This window comes from Plectropomus leopardus, chromosome 6 (genome assembly GCF_008729295.1).
Source record: "Plectropomus leopardus isolate mb chromosome 6, YSFRI_Pleo_2.0, whole genome shotgun sequence".
Classification (NCBI taxonomy): Eukaryota; Metazoa; Chordata; class Actinopteri; order Perciformes; family Serranidae; genus Plectropomus; species Plectropomus leopardus.
In genome coordinates this window covers 3621322-3637527 of record NC_056468.1, presented here as the reverse complement: position 1 = coordinate 3637527, position 16206 = coordinate 3621322, and the positions used below count along the sequence as shown (strand labels likewise).

At 41.3% G+C, this 16206-nt stretch overlaps 1 protein-coding gene across 5 annotated transcripts in view; it reads left to right on the top strand.

The window, feature by feature from the left end:
* Positions 1–16206, top strand: part of LOC121944260 (tight junction protein ZO-2-like) — a 99679-nt gene that overhangs the window by 59450 nt on the left and 24023 nt on the right. For all 5 annotated transcript variants that reach the window (XM_042487997.1, XM_042487996.1, XM_042487999.1 and 2 more), the window contains exons 6-10: positions 205–308; positions 517–670; positions 9799–9904; positions 10683–10801; positions 11872–11935. In XM_042487997.1, coding sequence (XP_042343931.1) covers positions 205–308; positions 517–670; positions 9799–9904; positions 10683–10801; positions 11872–11935 — 547 coding nt within the window. The remainder of the gene's footprint in view (positions 1–204; positions 309–516; positions 671–9798; positions 9905–10682; positions 10802–11871; positions 11936–16206) is intronic.

The following is a 16206-nucleotide window of genomic DNA, read 5'->3' as shown; positions in this document are numbered from 1 at the left end:
AAACATTCTATATCATACACCCCTTAATATTTTCAGGGGCTGAATCCGGATATCAGTAATCAAGAAGACAGGAAACAGATATTTGGAACTGAACAGAACTGTATTTACCTCCTATTTTATTAAATAAATCCAGCCTAAAATCTCATAGGTCAGCTGAGATTGGCAGTAACTGTGGTGTGTTGTGTGTTTTGTGTGTGTTTGTAGAGTATGGTCTCCGTCTGGGGAGTCAGATCTTCATCAAACAGATGACCAGCACAGGCCTGGCTGCCAAGGACGGGAACCTGCAGGAGGGAGACATCATTCTCAAGGTGCACACACATTTATTCACAGTGCACTAACACATCCATTACAGATAAGTCATCCAGTACAATGGTTCCTAACCTGGCTGCCTTGGACCTCCCGTGGTTCCTAAGATACATATGAGGGACCAAAACACAGCCTGGCTCTTTAATCAGAGCTGCCGCAGTTTCTCACTCTCTGTATTGTGTATGTTTGTGTGTGTGTGTGCGTGTGCAGATCAATGGCACAGTGACGGAGAACCTTTCTCTGCATGATGCTGGGAAGCTGATAGAGAAGTCGAGAGGGAAGCTGCAACTGGTGGTCCAGAGAGACCACCGTCAGATCCTCGTCCGCATCCCGCCCCTCGCAGACTCTGACTCCGATAATGACGGTGAGTTACTGAGCGCTCGGTCTGACCAGCAGGGTTAGAGTTAATCACAGGGATGTTTGCACACAGCAGTCCTGCCAACAGCACACAATGAGGTAACTCAAGGGTCTCCCACAGGTCTGAACCTGGTGCGCCGCGATACAGCAGATGATTCTCCTTATCCCTGTGCTTATTTCGGAGAGCTACAGAGGTCTCGTAGTGTCAGAAATGTTCATTAAATTCAATTTAATCTGTGTGATAACTAATACTTGACCTCATATTACTGAGCTTACAATATGCATGGACTGCTGCAAGTTGATCGTAGCAACATTACCCTACCAAGCCTGAGCTGAAGCAGTTTCATAACTCCACCAACATTTAGGAGAGAGTCTCAGCATAAAAGATGTTGCTCTAAGGTTTACAATAGCATAAGGATTGTTCATTCAGCTGTAAGAATTGACATGCTGTGTAAGACTGTGTACTCACGTGCACTTATTTTAACGGACAGAAGCTATGGGGGTTGAAGTGTGCCACCAGAATAATAATTGATTTTCTTTCAAATAGATTTTTTTTCCTTCTCTAAGATCATTTATTCAGTGATTAACACTTTCCCAGCCAGCGTATTATTATTATTAAGTTGCCAGCCAGCGCCAGCATTTTTGTTCATATTTACTAATCTTTCAAGACTCACTACAATATATTTCCCCCGTGTTCCCTGATGATCTGAATCAGTCACCAATTGTGTCTCTTGTTACTTTTTAAAAATACCCTGCCTGAGAGGCTCTGAAAACCTGCTAAATAGCGAGAAAGTCGGCAAATCAGATGCCCTCTCTTCCTGTTACTTGTCTTGTTGTTATTATCTTGTTGGTTTATCTTTGGACAAGGAAAATCTAAGTGCCCCCTATGGTATAAAAGGAAAAACGGATTGACAGAATATTTCATCAGTGGCGGAGAAGAGTTGTGTTATAAATGACAGAAAATCTCGTCAATGACAGGGAATGTGTTAATCAGATTTAGGTTATGCTGTTAAAAAAGTAATTCACAATTATTCAGTTCAGTTTTATAGTTGCAATATTCAACACAACATACTATGAAAACCGTCATGGTAATAAACACATTTTAAAAAACAATCACTTAGAAACATGTACACCAAAGGTTGACTGTTCAAGAGTCTGAAAGCTTCAGTACATTTTCTCCTGAATCTCTTGGATGTAAAGCAGAGTTTTTTAACCTCCACCCAATGTGCAACTCTTCACAGAGAAGGAAGTATCTCTGTTAATGACCAGAGCCTAAAAGAGAGATGGAAGAAGTGAGCAGCCACATAAACTGTTTTTCTTTCTATTTACCGCAATAACCAGTGCCCACAATAAGATATTATCACAATACTTAAGTCACAATACAATGTTATAGCGATTTTAAGCTTGTTGCAAAATGATGAGTATTGGGATAACATATATTGCTATTTATAACCTTTCAACAGTTGATTTATCTAATGACATTTAGTTACTGCAGCAAAATGTATCTGAAAAAGCAATGATTTTATCATTCTAGCGGGCTACCAAACGGTTAATTAATCTTTGTAATGTTAATAATTTATGTATTTAAAAAAACAGTACTTGCCGTGCTTGCATGGATACCATTTTGCCACGCAAACATATCATGATGCTATGCTGTACCAATTTTTTTTACCCCCACCCCTAGTAGTCAGGCTACCAAACCTATCTGTGATACATGTGAATGTGGCAGATGTTCCATAACTGTTGCAAAAACCTGGTAAATAACTTTGTGTGAAAATAAAAAAAAAATAAATCTCAGATTAGCCAACTTCTAAGATTGATCAATTAAAATTTTCCAGAGAATACAGTACAGAGAAATGTAAACTCTTTCACATTCTCAAGTTGTTTCCTGGTCATTTGTCCTTTTCTGAAATCTATGATCATCTCTTTATTTAAGTGTTGAGTTGAAGATTGCTATTTATAGTTTTATTATTATCATCACCAGCCCGCAATATTAAAAATACTCCATCCTACATAGAAATTGAATTATAAGTTGATTTGACAGTTTCTGGTGATAGTGTTGGCAAATAAAATATGGTAAGTGGTACAGATCTTTCACAGTAAAACTAATAAAGCCATGGAGAAAAAGTAACCCTGAGGAGTCCCGGCATTAAAGTGTTAATGGCAGTTGCATTACTTTAGTACAATTAATGTGGGTTACAACTTTTAATTTTCACTATCCAGGCATGCTGACATTAGAATGTTAGAACGTGCCCCAGATTTGGTAATGTTTAACTGAATGTGCAAAGTAACAAGTAAATTAAGCTATCAGATAAATGTAGTGGAGTAAAAAGTACAGTATTTTTATCTGAAATTTAGAATTGAGAATTAAGGAGCAGAAAATAGAAATATTTAGTAAAGTAGTTGAGTAAACAAGTTACTTTCCACCACTGATCTTAGTTAAGGTTGTATAATAACCTGTGTGCACCTTTGTCAGAATGCACAATAAATATCCTAAATTAATTTTGTTCGATGATAATGAGAAATTGGACTGGGCCAAAGTATGGGCTTGTTTTATTTGTAAAGCTTTGAAAAATGGCCAATATAGACTGAATAATCCACAATCCATAATCAGTTTATTTGATGCATATCAAATCCGAAGGCATACAGAATAAACTATTCATGTGTTTTTATAATTTGTACATCTGGTCTCACACCTGTATACATGGAAGCTGATAGTCTGCTGTGTAAACCTGTTTGGGCTGGGCGTGATGCCAGACACTGATACCAGATACACAGACCCCGCCATCATGCCAGCAGTACAAGGAGCAAAAACCTAAGTATTTCTTTGTTACTAGATGATCATAAAAGTTTGAAATTAAGGTAAGGCATGAGTTCTCCCTTAACTTTAATGTTGGGGTTTAGGCAAATATCAGGTTAATAAATAGTGCTTTAGGCTACGGTTTTGCTACCTTAACCAACAAGTGATGAGACGACTCTGACGAGCTTACAACACGTATCAGCCACACAACACTCTGTGACACAGGACATAATGGGTGAAACATTGCTATTTATGGACACCCATGTAGAGTTATTTATTTATTTTTTTAAAGATTATTTTTTGGGGCTTTTATTGCCTTTAATCGATAGGACAGTGTGAGCGTGAAAGGGGTGGGGGGGGGTGGGGGGGGCATGCAGCAAAGGGCCCAGGCCAGGGCGCCGCTCTATCCACTGAGCCACCAGGCACCCCATGGAGTGTTATTTAACCATTTGCTTCCTGTCCTACAGTAATAGCAAGAAACAAAATTAATTAACAAAACAAAAATGCACTCAACTTCTGGAAGAATTTGTCGCCATTAAGTTATTTATCAATGAATAAATGCATGAAGACAAAGTAGAAAAAGTACTTTGCATTTTTATGAAATTAGCACATTATTTAGTCTGTCAATTATTAAATGAATGAATGAATACACAAATGCAATGTTTTAATAGCATGTCTAATGAGTTTTAATTAACCAATAAAAAAAGTAAGGATTATTTCTTGTGGCACACTTGAGCCTCTGTACAAAACCCAGTATAACGAATGGAAGGAGTTTTTTAATGAAAGCAAGGTGTCCATTGGCATTATTTCAACTGTTTCCTGGGGACATCAGGTTACAATCATGTGTACATAGACACATACAAAGGTTGAAAATATCTGGCATTTAAACAGCTAAAAATACCACACAAAATTAAGCAGTGTAAAGTTTCGTCTTGCAGCTGCTCAGCTCTTGGGTGTCACTGAAAAGAGAGAGGTCAGCGGCAGGTCAGGATTTAATCAGGACCTCACTGTGGGCTGAGAGGTTCTTATTAAAAAAACCTCCAGCCTGATTGGAAACTGAACTGATCATATTGCTATAAAAGTGCGATCCCTGTCATAGCTCAAAAGTGCAATCTTTGTCTGTGTTTTCTCTTCCAGATAATATGTCATACTTTTAGATGAAGGACCATCCAAGACACAGCATGTGTAACACTCTGTTGCCTTTCTCTAAGCTGTAAAACGGCTGTGACCCAACCTGACTAAGTTGTAAAGCTTTCACACCTTTTGCACCTCTCTTTATACTGCTCGTAATCTTTTCACTTTTTAATACATGATTCATTTTCCTGAATAAATAAACACATTTTAATCACATTATGTACTTTGAACTGTGTGATCATTAAATATAGAAGTTGAATAATGCCAGTGGAAGACGTTGGTAAGCTATGTGCTTTATTTGACTCTATTGTCTGAATCATGATGTTGCAGGGTGATGATTTATTTTTGTGAATACAGAATGTTGCATGTCAAAGCGTGGCTCGTAAAGTGGGTAAGATGTTTGTTGAATTTCAGTGTAATAACATATTAATGATTTGTCCTAACAGTGTAGAACTTCGCCGTTGTCTGTCCAGGTGGTACAACAGAACTCTCCTCACCTCCCTGTTGTCTCCTGCTGCATTTCCACTTCACACAATCTCTCATTCCATACTCATACATCTCGCTGCACTGACAGGCTCGCTGTAATTCACTGACAGCCCTAGCCTGGAGCCTGGAGATAGTGTGTGCAGATGACACTCCTGGCTGCACTTGTTAACCTCTGAGTGGAGCGTGTGCTCACCTAATGCTACGATCAAGAAAGGGTCAAACAGAGACAGTAATTCTCATCTAACATTTAAAAAAACTGTTCTGGGGTGGTGGTTCTCCTTTATTTTTCTCAACAATTTCCCCAGGAAGTTTCAAGGGAATTGTAATTTTGCTCTAGCTACAGAGGAAGGAAATTATGAATAATGTTCTGAAACACAATGCATAATAAAGGGAAACTTGTTTTCTATTCTAGACCCCAATTTTCATTCATTTTCAGTTTTTCTAGTCTAGACTAGTTTTTATTGGCTTTTATGCATTTATTGATGGGTCAGACTGAGCATAAAAGGGGGAGAGAAAGCAGGTGACATGCAGCAAAGGGCCGAGGCCAGTATCGAACCCGCAGCTGCTGTGGCGAGGACGTAGCCTTAGTACATGGGACGCCAGCTCTACCAACTGAGCTACTGGGCGCCCCCTAGAAAGATGTTTGTACTGTTCATAGCAAAGTCTGTGAATCATCATCATCAGTTTTGTTAAGACTTTTTCAGAATAATGTTGACTCAACTCTCTTTCCTAATGTTTTGGGTGCAGTGTCCAATACAGCAACACCAAAGGATTTGCATACAATCCAAAATCACTTAAGTTTAGTAACTGTGTTGTGATGCCAATAGGGAGCAATGGAGCAGCTGACTCTGACGGTGTATGTGTCTGTGATTGTGATGTTTGAGTGTGTGGGTTGGTAGTTGGAGTCTGGATGTCTAGGAGGAGATGAAGAGGTCATGTTCACCCCACAGATACACCCCTACCACTCACTACAACACTGACTAACAACTAAACAGCCACTCTGTAGTAAATCTGTGTAAAATGGACAGAAGTTGTTTAGAAAAAGCAGCAATAAATTGGCTGTTTTTGCTGCAGTGGCCATGGACAAATACTTAAAACAAGATTAAAGATGTTAAGCTCCCCCAGCAGCTGCAATGATCATTACACCCCACATTATGGGAGTGCCAGATAAAAGAGGATTTAGCTGTTCTTAAGCCTCACAGTTGTGGTGCCACCTGAGGGGAGTAGTAGAGGAAAGGTCATGGAGTTGTTAAAATGAAAGGGCTTTATCCTTTGAGTAACATGGATCTACTCATCTGTCTGTTGTATTTTGGTATTTCCTATATAGAAGACTATATAGAGGACTTTTTTTTTTTTTAACTTTTATTACAGTGAGCAACTTGGATGCCATTGTTACTTTGACAGACTCTGAGTGCCTCTTGTATTCTGATTAATGTCATTTTAAAATATGTAAGAATGTATTGATATTTTTCTAGTTTTAAAAAGAAAACAGAAAACAAAATATGTCAAAAATCTTCCACAAACCCCATGCATTACTACCAATGTCTTCTAGGGGTCCACTGGTCCTGTTGAGAGACAGTGGTGTATAGGTATCTGTCTTTAGCCCATTTGTTCAACTACTTGTTTGATTTTAGATATTTCCACAATAGATTAAAACTGTTTGCCAAAAGTTTTTTAGTACTAGACAGATTAGCAATTTAGTGGCAATGATGGCACTTGGGGGAAGGTTAGAGGGTGCCCAGTTGCTGAAAGAAAATTCTGGCATGTTATGTTTCTACAAACCAAGCTGCAAAGTAGACCACCATTCGACATCAACAAACAACAAAACCATTTTTAGCAAGTCACCAGTGTGTCTTCCAGGTGCTTTTTTACCACCAAATATGGATGCTTTACAGCAACCTGTTGCTGTGTTTCCACAAGAGATACGGTGATGAAAAGTGGTTGTTTTGAACCAATTTTTCAGTCCCTTGGGGATAAGGAATATCCAACTGTCCTGTCTGTTGTGAAAATATCTTGCAGTGGAGTGTTTGATGCACGCACAGGTGGATAGACCAGCCCATATTGCCATCCTTAGGTCCCACCTCTAGTTGACAGACAAAGAAAAATCTTGAATTGATTAGTTCTTTGTGATAGAGTCTTTCACACCAGCACACTGTCCAAACTTGATGTTGACATAAATGAATGATGGATGTTGTTTTTGACATATTTGGCTGACACTTGCCCATATCAGGTTTGACACATTATCCTCACTTTACTCTTGTTTCTATGTCTGTCTCTCTCGACCGCTATCTTGTCTTGTCTCTGTCTGTCTTCCATTTTCAATGTCTCATTGGCGCTTTTCAAACTCCATCACCTCTGGTTACAGCCCTGCATGCAGATTGTCTCACTAACCCTAATCCAACTAATTATCACGTACTAGGTCTCACCACGTGAAACATGGCTGTGCCAGACCCCCAGCTGATACCCCACCGCCTCTCCCTCGCGAGCAATTATTTCTTTTTGTCTGCTGGTTTGTGATGTTTTGTTGTCTTCAGGGGAACAGATTTCTTGGCACTCTTCCCTCGCTTGTCCTCTTTCACCTGAGTCGTCAAATGTTGCTTCTGTTTCTGGTTTCTTGGTGTACCGGCTTCTGTTAAAGCCCCTCGCTCCCCCCCCCCCCCCTTCGCTCTGCGTGTAGTTGTTTGGTCCACCTGCGGTGCAGACAACCCCCCCCCCCCCCCCCCCCCCCCCCCCCCCCCCCCCCCCCCCCCCCCCCCCCCCCCCCCCCCCCCCCCCCCCCCCCCCCCCCCCCCCCCCCCCCCCCCCCCCCCCCCCCCCCCCCCCCACCCCCCCCCCCCCCCCCCCCCCCCCCCCCCCCCCCCCCCCCCCCCCCCCCCCCCCCCCCCCCCCCCCCCCCCCCCCCCCCCCCCCCCCCCCCCCCCCCCCCGGGCTTACAGCAGTGCAATGTGTGTCACACTCAGGCGGATAAAAGCAGCAAAATCAAAGATTCTGCCACCCATGTTCACTTCAAATGCAAAAAAAAAAAAAAAGAAAAAAATCACAGGGACTGAATGAAAGCCAGACACTGTCTGTGGAGAGCAGGGCTGGGTAAGCACTTTGGACCAGCTTGTTCTAAAGCAGTACAGATACTCCCATGAGGCCAGAACTGCCCTCTTACTTGCATTGCGGAGGTTTCTTCATTGATCTTCAGAAAGCATTTCTTGAAAGTTTCTGAACATGAATTCATCTTACTAATTCTCTTTAAGTTGCAATCCTTTAGACATATATTTTGTCAAACTTTACTTATGACAAGTTGTCAATATCCTTCAATGTATTTGCATCCATCTGTCCTTCCTTTACCACTTATCAAGGAAGTCCTGGCTATCGCAAGGTGTTCCCTGACCAGATGGATCATGATCCATCCAGTATGTTCTAGGTCCACCCAAGACAGGCATCACTGAGGCGTCTTTATCAGTTGCCCGAACTTTCCCAAGAGGCCCACTTCAATGCAAACGAGCAATGACTACTGCAAGCTCTGTCCAGATGTTCGATTTACCCACCCTGTCCCTTCAGGCATCAGTAAGCTTTAAACAAAGTGCTTGTCAGGTTGCTGAACAGCATCTGAAACCTTAGAGGAGCTGGGGTTTGAACTCTTAAGCCCTCAATTTTTTATTCTACACAACAAATTCTGCTGGAAAATGGTGGATTGCCCCTCTGGGTTTGGAGAAAGTTGCTGCCCCAAGTGAAGGAATTAAAGTATCTTGGGTTCTTGTTCACTGGTGAGGGTAACATGGAGGATGAGATAGATAGGTGGTTTGGCGTGGCGTCAGCAGTGATGCGGGTGTTGCACCCAAATGTTGAAGAGGGAGCTGAGCCAGAAGGTAAAGCTCTTGATTTACCAGTCCATCTATGTTCCGACTCATACCTATGATCATGAACTTTGGATAGTGACCAAAACAATGAGATTGCGGATATAAGCGGATGAAATGAGTTTCCTCTGTGGGATGGCTGGCCTCAGACTTAGAAATAGGACGAGGAGCTCAGACATATAGAGGAAGCCCACAGTAAAGCCACTGCTCCTTTGCATTGAAATGGGCCACTTGAAGTGGTTTGGGCATCTGATCTTTTTGGACTTACTGGGGGCAGTGGGTGTCAGGTGGCCTGAAATTCCAACTCTGGTCACAACACCAAAATCACCTCAAAGGCAGACACAGTTCTTAAGGACTTTTTCTGCCCATATTGTTCTAAATTCCAAAACAAACATCACAAGTGTTGCCAAACCAAACAGGATCTTAACTATAGAGTATTAGACCCATTGCTAATCATACATACATCATATGGAAGTGGCTTTTCAAAGTGGAATGGTGTGAATGGAAACCAATGGATGCTTGGAAGATAGGAAAATGACATAAAAACTTTGAGTGCTTTCATAAAAAATCTGAAGAATGATGCTGGTTTCTGGAATTCAGTTGGAGTATAAACTGCTTTAATTCTGAGCACTGAGCTGTGGCACCAGGGTTTGTCCTCAAAACTGACCAAAAAAAATCTCTAAGAGTGTCCTCACCCTGTCCCAGGTGATAATATGCTGGTGTCAGGCCTACCTGAGGCAACCTTTCTCTACTGCTACTGCTGGTGGTGGTGGTGGTTCTGCTGCTGCTGGTGGTGGGGAATTTAACTTGAAAGAAGTCTCTGGGTCTAAGGGAGATGTCTGTCTGTTTTTTCTGTCTGTCTGTCAGACATATCAGAGATGGAGTCATACCATTCCTATTCTCCCCCAGAGGAGAGGAGGTCCCGCCAGTCTGACCTGTCCTCCCACTCTTCCAATGAAAGAGAGAACCCAAGGTAGGACGGATGGAAGCTTATATAGAAGAGTTGAAATTAACAAAATGCAAAACCTGAAACAACTGACTTCCACTTTTGATGCACAAAAACTGCTCAGAGTGACCCAAGGAACTTGAAAAGGAGCTCAAGGTGTCACCCTGGTGCATCACGTGCCGGTACCCCAAAGGTGCCCCCAGTCCTCTTTGGGGCCTCTTTGAATCAATCTTGGTTCTGACCTGTCAAGGTATGGACACAGGACCTCTTGTTGTGTCTTGTGGTGTCTGGCACTGATGCATTGGCGGCGGATCCTTTGAGACCCATGTGTTGCTGGATGGGATATCGGCACATTCCACAGATGCTCAATCAAATTGGGATCTGGCTAATTTGGAGGACACGTTGATGCTTTAAGTTCTTTGTGGTGCTCTTTGGGCCATTCCTGAGCAGTTTTTGCAGTGTGGCATAGTGTGTTGTTGTGCTGGTGGAACCACCACTGTGACTGGGGAGTGCAGATGCATTCGTTGGGTGGCAAGTGGCATTCACATGCATGCCAGGACCCAAGTATTCCCAGCAGAACTTTGCATTGTAACAAGATGACCAATAATGTTCACTTCACCTGTCAGTGGTTCTTATGTTTTGGCTGATCAGTGTATGTGAGGTTTTGTTGTAATCTCGTCCACTTCCTGCACTACACAAGCTAATTTGCCATGCTCATGCTTTAATCAGTAGCTGCAAAACTTTGTAGTCTCTTTAGAGCTTCTCATCCTTTTTGTGTGTTTGTGTTTGCATGTGTATGTAACAGGGAAGAGCCAATGAGGACAGCCAAGATGTCAGCCATGGCCTCCCCATTCAGAGTACCTGAAGACCCCCAGGCCCCAGCTGAGCTGAACAAAGACACACCACACATTGAGGAGCCTCCAGGTTATCAATTACAGCACTAAACAACCTCATTCTACCATGGCAGGGTCACATTTACAATACCAGACACACAACCATAAATTACATCTATCTTGTTTGGCTGGATATAAGATAACTTGTTCTTTAAATAAACAACTCAGTTGCCAGAATAAATGTTGGCATTGTACGTTTCTGCAGGCCATGGATATGTTATGTTTTTATGTTATTACGTTGCGGATATGTTGAAACTTTACATTTCTTTACTTTTTAACAAAACTGTGGTTAACGTGGTTAGATTTAGGCACAAAAACTACTTGGTTATGGTTAGGATAAGATCATATTTGGCTCCCGCTTTTGGAGGGCACAATCCCAGCTGGAAACACAGTAACTAGTGGCTAAAACACAACAGGTTTTGTTGTTTGTTGGTCTTGCTACTGGTAAGCAGCTGAGTAAGAGTACATGAGTAGGCCAGTCCGGTTCTTTTGGTCAATGTTAACTTTTTCAAGTAATAGTAATCCCGGAGAGGGAGTGACCTGACATATTCAGAAAGACTTGTATCTTCCTCTCTCTATACAAAAACAAGCCAGCAAAACTTGCTAGCTAGTGCTAGCAAGTGCATCTGTCAAGTGCATCTGTCGAGAATTGTTTTGCCTCCAGTGAAGCCCCGCCGATCAAAAAACATCATTCTGTTTACTAAGCGTAAAAGGTTTTATTAAAAGCAAAGCCTTTCGCATCACACAGTCCTTTGATCCGCTACATCAAAAGTATTGATTAGTGCAGCTTTGAGGTCAAATCTCAGCACAGACTTTGTGCTAAATAATGGATACAAATAATTTAAGCATGGTCATCGTATTTTTGATTGTAAACATGTAAAGCTATATACTGCTGTTTCAATATTTGACCATCTCAAGGAAAATCTGTGTCAGCTTTGGCCCTCTAAACTCTGACTGTCATTTCTGCATCAGTTGTTTTCTCGAGAAAAAGGCTGCCTTATGGTCAACTCCAAATCTTCAATATACATTTACTTTTACCGACATAACATGTTGCTATAGGTATAAAGATATTATCACTGACCCTGATGTTCTTATCTACAGCTGCTGTTACAACCACACCCAAAATTCTCCTCAGACCAAGTCCAGAAGACGAGAAAATATACGGGTGAGACTGTCTTTTTCTCTCCTCACAGCTCTCTATACTTTGACTCTTGCTGTTTTGTTTTCTCCCAATATTTTTTTATTCATAATCACATGAAAATATACTATATAATATAATATATGAGAACAAAAAAAGAGATGTGATGTCCTCACATCCTCAGTACATAACTCCACTCTAACCCATACTAGATTTAAGGTTCATTTGCACAAAAACAAAACCACAGAAATACAACAATAAAAGAAAAAACAAGCTGTGCAAGTGGATTTGGGAACCCCCAAGGGCTTATAAGGTATCCCAACACATTAAGCACAATAAGCAAATGAAAAATAAGCAATGTAAATTGACCAAAAAAATTAATAAATAATAATACTAATTGTGCAAATTTGATGAGTGTAAGGTATGCATCATGTCTCCAGGCACTGAATAAATTTAACACAACAATGAAGCCTTGGCTTGAGCCTTGGCATTTAAAACAGTAAGTGCTGCAGAAACTGGCTTCAGCTCGACTCACTGTTGTACTGTTTGATAATCATGTAAAAAAATAAAAGTGATGCATCACAGCGCAGCTATTTGTGTCTCAAATTAGTTTCTTGTTCAGTAGGAGGTGAATGCAGTCAGGTGGATTTTAGGCTGTGGTTGAAATAATGATATGACGCATAAAGTCCTCCTACACAACCCCACAGCAGCATGTAGCGATGTCACTTCTCTCCAGACTAAAGGTCAAACCATTACTGTACTCAGCAGCTGCTGAGTTCACTCTGCTCTGCCCACCATACAGTGGGTGCTGTACTAATTGCCATATAACCTGTTCTCACTGGCATCTTTTAGTGATGCGCAGGGGCACTCTATATTGTCTGTATGTGACACACAGCTGAAACAAACTGTAACACGTGATAAATGTTGTTAACAGTCCTGGTTAGGTTAAGGCAGCAACACTTGTTGGTTAGGCTTTGAACAAAGATCATGTTTTGGGTTAATAAGAATGTTTGTTGGGTAACGTATCTTGATGTAAGTGTCACTTGAGTGATATCAGTGCACAATGATTGTATGTAAGATATGTAACGTTATGATAAAAGACCAGTGACTTTTGGTTTCACACAGGACACTGAACTGTTGTGTCCCGGGTGAAAGTCCTGCTTTGTTTGACCCTCCTGCCCTACGCAGACTTTCTCGCTCTTTATACTATGTCAGTTTCTCTCTGGAGTTACTTTAAAGGAGCTCTTTATGAGACGACTGGTGCTTCTAATAAAATAGCTAAAGGATGCCATTGTCAATATCACTTGTGCAGAGGCTTGACAGCTTGTATCAATGTTGACCTAGGGGTGAAAACTGGCTGTTAGTATACAAAAACTCACATACTTTAGTTAGTTAGTTTGTTAGTATACAAAAACTCACATACTTTAGTATCTTGTACTAACAAGCAATGGTGGAAGAAGTATTCATAGTCTTTACTAATCAAAGGAGGATAAATATATTGTAAAAATACTCAAATTCGTACTGGTGAAACTACAAACGTACCATCAGAAATTCTTAAAGTCCTTATTATGCAGAAAATGCCTTCTTTGGTGCATTTTACGCCTCTGTGGTGGCAATATGTTATAATATGCAATATGCAATATGTTTTCAGATTCTTCGTCCTTCTGCTAGTCTGTTCGTCCATTCATCCTAACCTCGTAAATGTGATACCTCAAGAAGCCTCAAGGGAATATCTTCAATTTCAGTACAAATGTTCTTTAGGACTTGAGGACAAACCGATTAAATTTTTGTGGTTAGAGGTCAAAGGTCAAGGTCACTGTGCCCTTGCATCCATCTCATTCTTGTGGATATAATATCCCACAAACACCGTGAGGGAATTTCTTCAAATTTGACACAGACTTTCACTTGGATTTAACAATGAACTGATTCGATTTTGGTGGGCAAAGGTCAAGGTCACTGTGACCTTGCTTCTATCTCATTCTCATGAAAGCAATGTTTTAATAACCTCTTGAGTAAATTTCTTTAAATTTGACACAAATGGGGCGCCTGGTGGCTCAGTGGATAGAGCGGTGCCCCATGTGCAGAGGCTATGTCCGCGGCCGCTGGTTCGAGTCCGGCGTCAGCCCCTTGCTGCATGTCTCCCCCTCTCTGTGTACCCCTTTCCCGCTCACACTGTCCTATCAGTTAAAGGCAATAATAGCCAAAAAAAAATTGACACAAATGTCCACTTGAACAGATTAGAATTTAGCATTCAAAGGTTAAGGTCACTGTGACCTTGCGTCCATCACCAATATCTCAAGAAGGCTTTGAAAGCAATGTCTTGAGAACACCATGAGAATTTGGCACAAATGTCCTTTAGGACGCAAGAATCAACTGATTAACATTTGGTGGTCCAAGAGTAAAGGTCAAGTTCACAAAACATGTTTTTGGCAATTTATATCCTAAACGTCCAAGATCAACTTTACTGTGACATCCTATTGTCCTGCAAAAACACAGTTCTGGCCATTACTCTTTATTGTATCTCAGAACCAAAATGGGAGACATTTGGTAGATGCTGAATTGGAGCTTATATAGTGACTAGGAGCATTAGGCTCCTCCCTTTTAGATTTTGGTGGGTAAAGGTCAAAAGTCAAAGTCATTGTGAACTTGCAAAGTGAAAGTGGGATAAGCTACAGTATTTCAGTACAAATAAATCTCCCATCCATTTTCCCCACAGACTATTATGTGACATTAACCTCTTCTGGCTAAGTCATCAGTACAGTCCAGTTGTCTGCTGCATACACAGGGGAATGAATAACTGTCTCGTAAATAAGCAGTGTTGTTCTAACTCTTACATCCCGATTCTCACACAGCAGCTGCACATCATCACAGCTGATGTGACTGTGTATATCTTTTTCAGTCAGCAGTGGAGGAGATGAGGCTGCTGAAGTAGGGGATCCAGGTTTCCATAAAAGGTAGAAGATAATCATAGAAGCAGGAGAAGTTAACTAAGACAGAAAGAAACGTAAAGATGACAGTGTAGAGAAAAACAATCTGCTGCTAAAATCAGCTCACTTTTAAATTCTGGGTCAGTTGTGGGCGTTTTGTTCTCAACTGCAATGATGAAGCGCTTGGAATTTGCTTCTGCTTTGAGTCATGCCTCTGGCTGGCTTCCTTTCCATGGCAAAGATGTCTCATGGGTATTGTCGTATTCAGAGCCACAGTTTCTCGTTCACAAAGTTGAAATACACAAAATGTTTACATGTTGTTTTGCATACTGTGATGTTCACATCTATCAAAGGCAAACACTTGCACTGTGGGATTTTTAGCAACAAGTAGAGTGCATTCCAGTGTTTACAGACAGTAAATATTGTGTACTACAGTATACAGCAAAAGGGAGTAATTTCAGACACAGCACATATTGATGGCTATGATATGCAAGTTTAAAGGGTAACTTTGATAGTTTTCAGTCTGAACCCTATTTCGCAATTTTTTGTGTCTAAGTGACAAACCACTTTTTATATTTCACTTGGGTATACAGTTTATGACTGTGTGACTGTGCGGCGCTGACATACCACCGCTGCACTTTTTAGACTAAGAAATACACAATAGAATCCCACAAAATGTAAAGAAGGAAATAATATTCTTACACCTTAAACAGAGAAATATGAATGCACACCTTTTGAAGTCAACTTTCTCTTGGTCATTGAAGACTGTCAAGGCTCAACTGCGTCATTAACTCAACAGGAAACACACGCCATTCAAACTCGACAGAAACAACAACAATAAATAACTCCATCTTGGTTGCCCCTGTTCAACAATCACCAGCTCCAGTTTGGTCAAAATAAATCCTCAACTCACCAAGTTAGATGTAAAAAACATGCCGTCGGGGCGGCCTCTAGCGGCCCTTTGCTGCATGTCATTCCCCCTCTCTCGCCCACATTTCCTGTCTTTCTACAGCTGTCCTATCAATAAAGGGAAAAACCCCCCAAAAAGTAATCTTAAAAAAAACCCAACATGCCGTTATGACCCACGGCCTCTCTCTGCCTGCTGACGCCAGCTGTTCTTCTCCTTCCACCAATAGGTGTCGTGGTGTCTTTCAGCTCAGCTGCCTGTTCCACCAGTAGGGACCAGAGACTGAGCGCTGGTGGCACGTGCTGTCCACTACATGCAATGAGTTTAATAGAAAGAGGAGCAGCTAGAAATATAGCTATAGCAAAGTCATTGCAGTAGTTTTTCAGGCACAGTTGTGGTACGTACTGCCCAGTAAAACAGGTGCACAAGACTCAAATGACAGTTTATGCAGGTATGCAAGGCTG